The sequence below is a fragment of the Oncorhynchus nerka genome, linkage group LG7 (assembly GCF_034236695.1).
Source record: "Oncorhynchus nerka isolate Pitt River linkage group LG7, Oner_Uvic_2.0, whole genome shotgun sequence".
In the NCBI taxonomy this organism is placed as follows: Eukaryota; Metazoa; Chordata; class Actinopteri; order Salmoniformes; family Salmonidae; genus Oncorhynchus; species Oncorhynchus nerka.
In genome coordinates this window covers 63,869,179-63,880,890 of record NC_088402.1, presented here as the reverse complement: position 1 = coordinate 63,880,890, position 11,712 = coordinate 63,869,179, and the positions used below count along the sequence as shown (strand labels likewise).

Sequence of the window (11,712 nt, the reverse complement as noted above, 5' to 3'; positions counted from 1 at the left end):
GTTTCGGTCTATGAATACCTTAGCTCTGCCATACAATTACTCCAAGCAGCAGTTTGACTAGTTTACTGTTTGTCATGATATCCAAGTGTTTGAGAATGCAAAATGATTATGAACCTGGGCCATAACCTTTACAGCTTAGGTAATAATATATGCCATTTAGCAAACGCTTTTATCCAAGGCAACTTAGTCATGTGTGCATGCATTTTACATACGGGTGGTCCTGGGAATCTAACCTACTGTACTGGTGTTGCAATCGCCATACTTTACCAACTGAGCCACAGTAAATAACACCCACCATGAATATGCAAATCACATACATTATTTTTCCATGTCCCATCTGGTGTTCATAAAATGGAACTGAATTGTATCTGTCAGATACCTTTATCCATCTGTCTAATCCCAATATAGTAACCCACTGCATCAAATCCCATCAGTATATTATAAATGCATATTAAAATAAATACAAAAAAACAAAAGTCTGAAAGTAATAAAACAATTTATTACTATTATTCCCATAAACAATCTTAATACTATCATTTACTCTAGGGATATCACCTCGCAATGGTTCTCTTCTTTCCCGATTAAAACAGTTTCTCCAATTCAACATCTGGAATACTAGTTTTTGGTGTGAAATAATCATAGTTCTGTATTTTCTGTTTCCATTCATTTCTTGGCTGTTTAAGTCTACCGAGCAGTGATAGAAATGTATTGCGCCAGTAAGACTTCATAGTGTCCGCACACAGCTATTCTTCGTCCATCAGGCTCATTCCTGATCTGCACAAGCTCTAAGAGCACACATTTGATTCTACAGTAAAAGTATCAAATAAACATCTAAAATAGATGGGGAGCAGCAATTGTCTCTGCAGTCAAAGAAGAGCACTTGTGTGTTGAACTCTTCTTATTACCATCTTTCTGTGCAGTTTCACTATTAATGTGACAGAGGGCAGTATAGGTCAGACGAGGAGTGGATTGTCTAGCACTGCCACTCCAGCAGCCACACCTCCATCAGAGTGTTCATCACTTTTGGTCCTCAGCAGATGTCCAGCACACTCATTCAGCACCATGTCTTGCCCATGCCTATGTGGACACAGAAATCATGACACACACAACCATTCAGAGAAGAGACCAAAGGCATCTTCATTACTCTGCAGGAGTACATTGTTATCACCACATCTTGACGCAATAGTTTTCAGTGGGCCAAAATGTATACCACCTCCAATTACAGTATACTTCATTTCAACTCACATACACAATTTCTATAAAGTTGTCAAGACAGGAATGTATACAGAAGGGTCTTTGACTGTACCTGACGTAGGCCCCAAATACACCCAGCTCACTTAGGCAGGTGCTGAGTTTGAGTGGCGTCCCCAGTCTCAGGAGATAGTTGTGTACAGGGCGGGGCTTAACCTTGTCCATCAGAATATAGGCCATCCTCTCTGTGCTCTGCTTCACACCCTCCAGTACCTGACAGATCTCAGCTCCATAGAGGTTGTTGCCTACAGGAGTAGAGAAAATCTACACTTTAGCAGACAGGCCACAGCATGATAAGGTTAGAGGTCAGGGTCACGAGAGATGTGAAATAAAGAGCCGAGGTCCTCTTACCCCCACCTTCCCTCTGTGGCTTCAGGACAAACTGGTCTGGTTTTGCCAAAGCCATAGCCACAGTCTTGTCACCTTCTGGTCCCTGTTAGTAAGATTGAATAAGAAAGTTGAAGCAGAAAAGCAAACTGCTAGGAAAGGCTTTATAAAGAAAGAGGTATGTACGCAAACATTATCAAGAGTCCAAAGAGCCCGGTTTTGTTCTCTTACCATGTCTAGAGTATACAGCCCAGCAAAGGTGGCCCGGATCTGGTCCACAACGTCAGGTTCACCATGAAAGAACCTCTCCAGAACACCCGGTCTGGCCAGTTCCTGTTGGACTTTCTTAGTGCCAGCCAGGTGGGTACTGATATCTGGACATTTCACAGCCATAGAGCGTTCCATCATGAGACGAGCCTCCCAGTTCTACAAAAATAAATCACACACATTGTCATGATAATAAGTGATTGCGTCATTTTCATGATGACACAACCACAGCAAAACTCTGAGAACGTGAAGAAAAAATGAAGATGATTGTGTTCAAACCTGTTCTGTGTAGTTCTGTGGCATGTACCCATTGCGGAAATACACAATAGCAACCTCCCGTCCATCTCTGCAACAAAATGTTTTTATTTTTTAAATGAAACAATGAGCATGGCATTACATTGAAAGTAAGGCAATGTTCAACAGTCTTTTTTATCAGGAACAGATGTTGCAAAATCAAAACATTAGTATATGTTGAGCACGCAAATGACCGTAATAAACTTTTTAAAAGAAAGTAACACTTACACGAACAGCCTCTTATCCTGATCAAGGAATCCCGTCTTAGCTACATCTTCAAACTGTCTTCGTATAACAGGAATATTTCTGAAAACAAGCAGAAATATTTTATGTCACGCCATTTTGATATACCAATGGTAAACTACATTTGTCTACCATGGCTACAAAAGTGGCAGTAGGAGGCTCCATCACAGCATCATCAACAGGATAAAAATCGGATGATTGCGTCAGAGTTGATTACCTCTTCTTTACCTTACCTCTTCCATAGCTCATTCTCCACATATCGATGGTCGAAGATGTTTCTTTGGAGCTCTTCAACCAGATACAAGACTACTGCCCTTTAAATGACAGAATTACCCATATTAAAAGCTCAGCTCTACTTTGTGTTCTGTTACTGACATAGACAACCAACAAAACGTCCTAGTTTTCCGTATCCTTTTTTTCTTTGTACAAACTGACGGATCTCAAATGCATTCACACATCTGAATCCTAACCAAGAAACCCACCTTTCTGAGCCATAGAGTTCCCAGGCCTTAGCTAAACCCTTTGCCAGACCTGCAGAAGGGTTATTGTCTAGGATACGCTTGCTATCCTCCAACCGACCAGCCACCTTCAGGATGTGTCTATTGATGCAGACAGACAGGGTCATTCACAGGGCATTCAATTGTTTACAACTTTGTCTTCAAACCAAACATACTTCTCCAATTCCCTTTCCCATCGTCCTGTATCTTTTACAGCAGGAGAATAAAAACCTTCAGCAGGGAAAACCAGCAGTATTGTTGTGGTTCACATACCGGTGGACGTTTGGCGTGTGTGAGGCAAGACCACCAAAACTGGCAGCAATGGTATTGATCTCGATCTGCTTCAGGGAGGCACTCCCATCCCCATTCTGGTCCAGCATGTAGTCTGAGCGATTCAGACCCAAAACTATGGACTGGAAATGTACAATGAATAAATGAGCGAGGTCTTTGACCTCATCCTAAATGTATTTGATTATTGCAACTTGAAATGCATTCCAACATAGCATCTGATATTGCTCAGCCTTCAACACTATAGTACCCTCCAAGCTCATCATTAAGCTCAGGGCCCTGAGTCTGAACCCCACCCTGTGCAACTGGGTCCTGGACTTCACTGATCCTCAACACAGGGGGCACCACAAGGGTGCGTGCTCAGCCCCCTCCTGTACTCCCTGTTCACCCATGACTGCATGGCCACGCACACCTCCAACTCAATCATCAAGTTTGCAGTTGACAACAGTAGTAGGCCTGATTACCAACAACGACGAGACAGACTACAGGGAGGAGGTGATGGCCCTGGCAGAGTGGTGCCAGGAAAATAACTTCTCCCTCAACAAAACAAAGGATCTGATTATGGACTTCACGAAACAGAAGAGGGAGCACGCCACTATCCACATTGACGAGAATGCAGTGGAGAAGGTGGAAAGATTCAAGTTCCTTGGCGTACACATCACTGACAATCTGAAATGGTCCACACAGTGTGGCAAAGGTGGCGCAACAGCGCCTCTTCAACCTCAGGAAGCTGATGAAATTTGGCTTGGCCCCTACGACCCTCACAAGCTTTTACAGATGCACAATTGAGAGCAGCTTGTCGAGCTGCATCACCGCCTGGTACAGCAACTGCACCACCCGCAACCGGGCTCTCCAGAGGGTGGTGTGGTCTCCCCAACACATAACCGGTGGCACACTGCCTGACCTCCAGGACACCTACAGCACCCAATGTGACAGGAAGGCCAAAATGATCATCAAGGACATTAACCACCCGAGCCAAGGTCCGTTCACCCCACTAACATCCAGAAGGCAAGGTCAGTAGACGTGCATCAAAGCTGGGACCGAGAGACTGAAAAACAGCTTCTGTCTCAAGGCCATCAGACTGTTAAACAGCCGTCACTAACACAGAGAGGCTGCTGCCTACATAGACTCAAAAGCATTGGCCACTTTAATAAATGGATCACTAGTCCTTTAATAATGTTTACATATCATATATTACTCATCTATGTATATACTGTATTTTATACCATCTAATGCATCTTGCCTATGCCGCTCGGCCATCGCTCATCCATATATGTATATGTACATATTCTTATTCCATCCCTTTAGATGTGTGTATTAGGTAGTCGTTTTAGAATCGTTAGATATTACTGCACTGTCGGAACTAGAAGCACAAGCATTTCACTACACTCACAATAACATCTGCTAACCATGTGTATGACCAATAAAATCTGATCTCATGTACATACTATATTCTACTGTATTTTAGTCAATACCACTCATCCTAATATTTATATATATTTTTATTCCATTATTTTACTTTTAGATGTGTGTATTGTTAGATATTACTGCACTGATGGAGCTAGGAACACAAGCATTTCGCAACACCTGCAAAAAATGTGTGCAACCAATAACATTTGATTTGTTCGAAAGCAATAATACCCTACCTGGGTCTTGCCTTCCTGTAAAACTTGTCTGTATATATTGAACAACCTCCCAGTGAAATCATCCACTTTGATGGTGGTGGCTAGAGCCTCCTCCAGGAAGCTTGAGTCCTGGCTGATCTTGTCCACCAGTCTGTTGTAGTGTGTTTGTACTGCTAGAGCCTGGTAGAAGGTATCCTTGGGCACTGGCGAGGGGAAAAGTGTGAACGGGGCATAGGTCACCACCTGAAACCAAACACACAATAAGGGTGCCTTCGTAAATTCCCCATGGCAATTTACACTGATGTGAGAGTGGCAGAATGTGGAATAATTGAGGAGTTTGCGAAAGCCCTAAACTCTTGTTATAGCAGATATGTAAACATCGGCAAAGAAACTGAATTCAATTGTTGCCAGTAACCCAGTTAGTCACCAACGCTCTAGATAACATGAAAACAGCCTAACTAGCTCTGCTAGGGCAAGTAAAATGTTCAGAGTGAGGTGTTAAAGCTTCTTCCAGACACAAAATAGCAAGCTTATATTATTTTGGATGATATAGCGATACTTTGACTCAAAGTTTTGATTTGCTAGGTAGCGTTAGCATGCGCTAATCGGCTGTACTTTTGCCAAAACTATAAAAAAAAATTAAAAAAATCCAGCACTTATTTCTACAACTGATCAAAGACTCTGCTGCAGATATATTTAGTGAGCAATGTTTGGAACATCAAATTGCTATAAAATCACAGTATCAATTCAAAGAACGTATAGAATCGTGAGAACAGCCATATACAGTACCAGTCAAAAGTTAGGACACACCTACTCATTCAAGTTTTTTTTTTCTCTTGTTTTCTACATTGTAGAATAATAGTGAAGACATCAAAACTATGAAATAACACATGTAGTAACCAAGAAAGTGTTAAACAAAATATATTTTATATTTGAGATTCTTCAAAGTAGCCACCATTTGCCTTGACAGTTTGCACACTCTTGGCATTCTCTCAACCAGCATTACCTGGAATTATTTTCCAGTCTTCCACATATGCTGAGCACTTGTTGGCTGCATTTCCTTCACTCTGCGGTCGAACTCATCCCAAACTATCTCAATTGGGTTGAGGTCGGGTGATTGTGGAGGCCAGGTCATCTGATGCAGCACTCCATCACTCTCCTTCTTGGTCAAATAGCCCTTACACAGCCTGGAGGTGTGTTTGGTCATTGTCCTGTTGAAAAACAATAGTCCCACTGAGCACAAACCAGATGGGATGGCTTATTGCTGCAGAATGCAGTGGTAGCCATGCTGGTTAAGTGTGCCTTGATTTCTAAATAAATCACAGACAGTGTCACCAGCAAAGCACCCCCACACCACCTCCTCCATGCTTTATGGTGGGAACCACACATGCGCATATCATCTGTTCACCTACTCTAAGTCTCACAAAGCCACGCACATTTGGACTCCGAGAAAAAGACAGATTTCCACCAGTCTAAATGTCCATTGCTTGTGTTTCTTGGCCCAAGCAAGTCTCTTCTTCTTATTGGTGTCCTTTAGTAGTGGTTTCTTTGAAGCAATTCGACCATGAAGGCCTGATTCACGCAGTCTCATCTGCACAGTTGATGTTGAGACGTGTCTGTTACATGAAGCATTTATTTGGGCTGTAATTTCTGAGACTGGTAACTCTAATGAACTTATCCTCTGCAGCAGAGGTAACTCTGGGTCTTCCTTTCCTGTGGCGGTCCTCATGAGAGCCAGTTTCATCATAGCGCTTGATGGTTTTTGCGACCGCACTTGAAGGAACTTTCAAAGTTCAGATTTTCCGTATTGACTGACCTTCATGTCTTAATGGACCGTCGTTTCTCTTTGCTTATTTGAGCTGTTCTTGCCATAATAAGGACTTGGTCTTTTACCAAATAGGGTTATCTTCTGTATACCACCCATACCTTGTCACAACACGAATGATTGGCTCAAACGCATTAAGGAAAGAAATTCCACAAATTAACTTTTAATGCACACCTGTTAATTGAAATGCATTCCTCATGAAGCTGGTTGAGAGAATGCCAAGAGAACTATTTCATAGTTTTGATGTCTTCACTATTATTCTACACTGTAGATACAAGTAAAAATAACAATGAGTAGGTGTGTCCAAACTTTGTTTAATAAAATTTTGTTAAAAAGTAACCTTTATTGAACTCGGCAAATCAGTTAAGAACAAATTCTTATTTACAATGATGACCTAAACCGGTCAAACCCGGACGGCGCATGGCCAATTGTGCGCCACCCTATGGGGCTCCCAATCACAGCCGGTAGTGATACTGCCTGGATTTGAACCAGGGTGTCTGTAGTGACGCCTCTAGCACTGAGATGCAGTGCCTTACACCGATGCGCCACTCGGGAGCCCTATATATCATGATCGTGAGGTACCTGGAAAGTCCCAGCCCCAGTGCTAGATTGCCGCCGAGGTCAAAACGCTAGGATCAACCCTAATCCTCGGCCAGAGCGTCCAGTGAGTGCTCTGAACGCTCCGAGAGTTTAACGCTCCCAATTTACAACAGGACAATCTGACAACATCCTGAATTTACAAAACGACCAGAGCGCAACCTAGAATGAATTTACTAACTTGATGTTATTGGGATTTCTCTGATTATCACAACAGATTGACATGTACAATGTACAGGTAAGCAATTGAATTGCATTAACTGTCTTGGCATTCTGTTCTCTGAACATTTAAGATGGTAGATTAGATACTTGGTATAGTGAAAAATAATCAGAAAAACATGTAACATGACCACTGAGACAGAATATATTCCCACAGGGGCGCAACTTTGGTTTTAGAAGTGGAGGTTACCAGTCAGATAACCACTCCAAACAGCCTACCCGACCACTCTGAGGTGTCTGCATGTTCCTAAAGCACACCGCTACCTTGTTCTGTATCACATTCCAATGATAAAACGGGGGAGAGGGCGGGGGGTACAAAAATGCAATGGCATACATATCCCCCCGCGGTGAAAGTTGCACCTCTGGATTCCCACAAATCCAGTCAGACAACATAGGCTCAAAAGAGAGAATTCCTGGCATGGCTGGGCATTACAAACTCCCTTTTTTGAACAGTATAGTTCCAATGGCTGCCCAGTTTCTCCTTCTCCCACTTCTCCTTTGAATTAAATTAACCAAAACAGGTGATTTTCGACCATCTTATAGTAGAGAATTCTATAGTCATATCAAACAACAGTTCATGGTGTCTAAACGGTTTAGCCTAATCAAGCAGAATAAAGGTTTACCTCTGATGAGTTGGGTGTCTCTTTAGTCCGCATCAACACTCCGTTTAAAAGGGCTGAGTCTTTTGCCACATCCACTAAGTCCTTTATAAGGTCATTATCCATCAACACATCCTCTGGTATCCCGTTGGCGGCCATTGCAGTTCACCTGTGCAAGGTGAGACCAACATAACGTATTTGCATTGTAACCATGACAAAGCAGATTATTGATTTAACCTTTATTTAGACAGGGATTCCCATTGAGATTAGCCTCGACCGCAACTGGATTCTGACGGGACATTGGGCTGATACAGAGCTGTAACGTTACATACTAAAGACGGTTAAATGCTCTACTAACAAAAAAGCTGTTAGAATTGTAAGTATATGCATGTCCCTTAAGGTCCTTGTAATGTGATATTGTACCCCCTAGCTCGATTGTCTATTGTTTGTAATCTATGTATGCTTGTGTTCCCTCATGTGCTTTATGTATTGATTTGTTGTTAATTTTAAAAAATTAAAAAACGTTACATACTAAAGTTAGCAAGACACTGTAGCTAGCTAGTTAAATTAACGTTAGCTACCAGCAGCATCCACATACACGTTGGCTTGCTATCAACCTAAATGCACCACCACATTTTAAATGACAAACCTGTCCTTCTATACGCCGATTATGCTCAGATGATGTGCTCTGGAATGGCAACACCCCCCAAAAAACAGATGTTTTTCCCTTCAAGAATGAACACCACGGATAAACATGGACTTGGGAGCAAACCAAAGACTACGCCTCTTCCGTTCTCTTCAAAACTCACTACAGTGAAAACGTATTCTTCTGTGTATTTTATATGGCAGTTGGCAACCAACTTTAAGGTGCATTACCGCCACCAACTGGACTGGAGTGTGGACCAGCGATAGCGAAGGTCTAAATCCTGCCCAATGTTTTCGTCTCCTTAAGGAAACGAAATACGTAATTAAATTCAATACTATATCCCCTGAAGATTTATCCGGCAATTCAATTAATCCTGGCTCTTCGATCCCATTACTCCTAAAATCTAATAACAATCGCTCCCTATCCCTCCCATATTTCTGGCACTGAAATAGAACATATTCCACTGTTTCCATCTCCCCCTGACAATGACCACACCTCCCAGTCAGATGTTTCCCCACCAATTTCAATGTACTTTTGAGCCTTGTGTGTCCGTCTCAGCCTTGTGATGACACTTTCCTCCCTTCTCTCTCAGTCTGAGGACCCCCCTGACCCCGCCTTTTCCTGGATCTTGCTGTGTACAGGTGTCTTCCCTTTCTCTCCCTGTTCCACAATTCTTTCCATGTCTTTTTGACCACTGTTCTTATCGACCACTTGGCTTTACTGCTTGACAATTCCATCTCACCATTAGGCTGTTTAAGAGCCTGCTTGGCGATAACATCCACCTCCTCATTCCCTTCTACTCCCACATGAGCTGGTACCCAAAGGAACATCACAAATACCCCCGGTCTCACACTATACAAGCACTGCAAAACCCCATACAATACATAATGTCTGCTCTGTGACACAAATGTATTTAAGCTTATCAGTGCTGCACAGGAGTCAGAGCAAATGACTACTCTATCTGGCCTCACCTCCTCCACCCACTCTGCAGACAATAAGTATGGCCATTGTGTAAACAGATACATGATCTGTTGCTCTTTTTGTCACTGCCACCTCAAACTCAGGAATACTGAAAGCTGCCCTTAGATCCATTTGTGAATATATTCAAGAAAGCATAGTACTGTGTTCTTAAATGTTCACTTACAACTGAATCTACTCCTTCCTCAACATATCTTACCCTCTCAAGCAACCCTAGATCTATCACTGGCTGAGGGAGAAACCAAGGTGGGATAGCAGGAAGAACCACAGAGGGGCTAAACTCCCTCCCAAACAACACCATCTCTTTCGCCATGCCATTGCCTATCCACCCAAAGCTTGTATTAAGATTTTGTTCATGTTCCCAGCACTCTAGGAGTACCTTTTTTGTAGGATGCATAACTGTATGTCATTGTAGATTTACCCAATATGTCATGGCAAGCTGTTGTCTTCTTAACTTTAACAGCATCTCATCCAGCATCGCTGCTACCTGGGCGGCCCTAAGGGCTCCACAACATATTCTTAGGGCTTGGGCCTGGATTACATCTATCTTTTTTAAAGACGCCTGAGCGGCTGATCCATGTGCTATACTTCCATAATCCAGTGATAACTTTAACAGCGCTATATATCGCATTTTCAACACCATTCTATCTGCCCCCAACTCCATTCCTGACAAGCAACGCATCACATTCAATATTTTCTTTCCTTTGAAAGCTACTCTGTTAATAATATGCTCCGCCCGTGTCATTTGAGTGTCAAGCCAGACCCCCAGGAACCTAAAACCCTCCCACCCTCTCCAGATTCCTTCCATACAGCTTAAAGTATATTTCCTCCCCAACCCTCCTTCTAGAAAAAAACACAGTCTGTATTTTCTCAACTGAAAACTTGAAGCCCCACCTGAGGGACCACTGCTCAACTTCACTAATCGCTACTTGAACTCTTCTGGCTGTATGGGTAACATTTATCCCTCTCTATCCACAGCGCCCCATCATCTGCAAACAATGACCTCCCAATATCAGGTCTCACCTGGGAGAATACATTGTCAATCATAATGGAGAACAACACAGGACGAATGACACGTCCCTGGGGTTACCATTATCTACCTCATAGCTTTGTGACATAGAGCTCCCCACCCTCACTTGTATTGATCACCCAAAAAGAAAATCCTTTTTCCAGTCAAAATCCCTTCCTCCAACCCCCGTGTTATCCAGCTTGATAAGTAGGCCTTCCTTCCACATCATAAGCCTTCTCTACATCAAAGAAAATGACGACCACCACCACCTCCTTATTTGCCTTCCATATGACTGACTCAAGGCACAGCACAGGATCCATAGTTCCCCTGCCTTTCCTGAACCCACTTTGATCTGGTGATATTAGTCCTCTACTCTCCAGAAAGTAAGTCATCCTTTCCATAGGTTTACATACGTGAGATGTCAACGCTATCAGCCTATAGCTTGAAGGACTAGTAAGGTCTTTCCCGATTTCCGTATCGGCACCATTACAACCTGCTTCCAACTTTCAGGCAGTTTCCCTTCCTGCCACACCTTATTGTAAAGGCCCAATACTTTCCCCATTGCAGTGTCACTGAGATGAGCCATCATGATGTAACACGTCTCATCCTTCCCAGGAGATGTTATCCCAGCTTTAGCTAATGCTCTCTTCATCTCAGCCAACGTAAAAGGGCCATTCAATGTATCCTCCACCATCTCGCTCTGATCCAGGACCACCGGATGTTCTCCTCTGACCCTCTCTCTCCCACCCTGACCCTCTTCTGTCAGGTTATTTGAGTTGTGCAGCTTCACAAATGCCTGGGCTAACATCTCTGCCTTCTCCACATCTCTCACTGCAACAATCTCCCCACTTTTCAGCACAGGGAGACCCCACTCATCCTCTTAATCATCCCCCACAGGAGTGGTACTGCCTATGTTTCCACAGAACTAGCGCCAATAATCCCTCTTAGCTGTCCTAACAATCCTCCTTACTGCTGCTTGTGCTTGTTTATACTGAATCAGGTGCTGGTAATTATGGGACCTTTTCAACATTCTGAAGCCCTGTTCTA

The 11,712-nt window shown here is 43.0% G+C and overlaps 1 protein-coding gene across 1 annotated transcript; it reads right to left on the bottom strand.

Annotated features, from left to right (window-relative positions):
- Positions 1-479: 479 nt before the first annotated feature.
- Positions 480-8,841, bottom strand: LOC115132173 (glutathione synthetase). Its single transcript, XM_029664502.2, has 12 exons — positions 8,682-8,841; positions 8,057-8,201; positions 4,814-5,035; positions 3,153-3,292; positions 2,865-2,981; positions 2,616-2,696; positions 2,368-2,445; positions 2,125-2,191; positions 1,810-2,004; positions 1,603-1,684; positions 1,307-1,496; positions 480-1,077 (listed from the first exon to the last, which is right to left on the bottom strand). Exons 2-12 carry the CDS (start codon positions 8,189-8,191, stop codon positions 954-956), a joined length of 1,431 nt encoding a protein of 476 aa, XP_029520362.2. The 5' UTR covers positions 8,192-8,201; positions 8,682-8,841; the 3' UTR covers positions 480-953.
- Between the last annotated feature and the right edge of the window lie 2,871 nt (positions 8,842-11,712).

Excerpts from the sequence above, each read along its gene's own strand:
- LOC115132173 (XM_029664502.2), bottom strand. The coding sequence starts at position 8,191 with ATGGCCGCCAACGGGATACCAGAGGATGTGTTGATGGATAATGACCTT. Across the intron at positions 2,697-2,864 it reads GAACTCTATGGCTCAGAAAG|GGCAGTAGTCTTGTATCTGG; the intron begins GTGGGTTTCTTG and ends TGTCATTTAAAG. Across the intron at positions 1,078-1,306 it reads GTATTTGGGGCCTACGTCAG|GCATGGGCAAGACATGGTGC; the intron begins GTACAGTCAAAG and ends GTGTCCACATAG.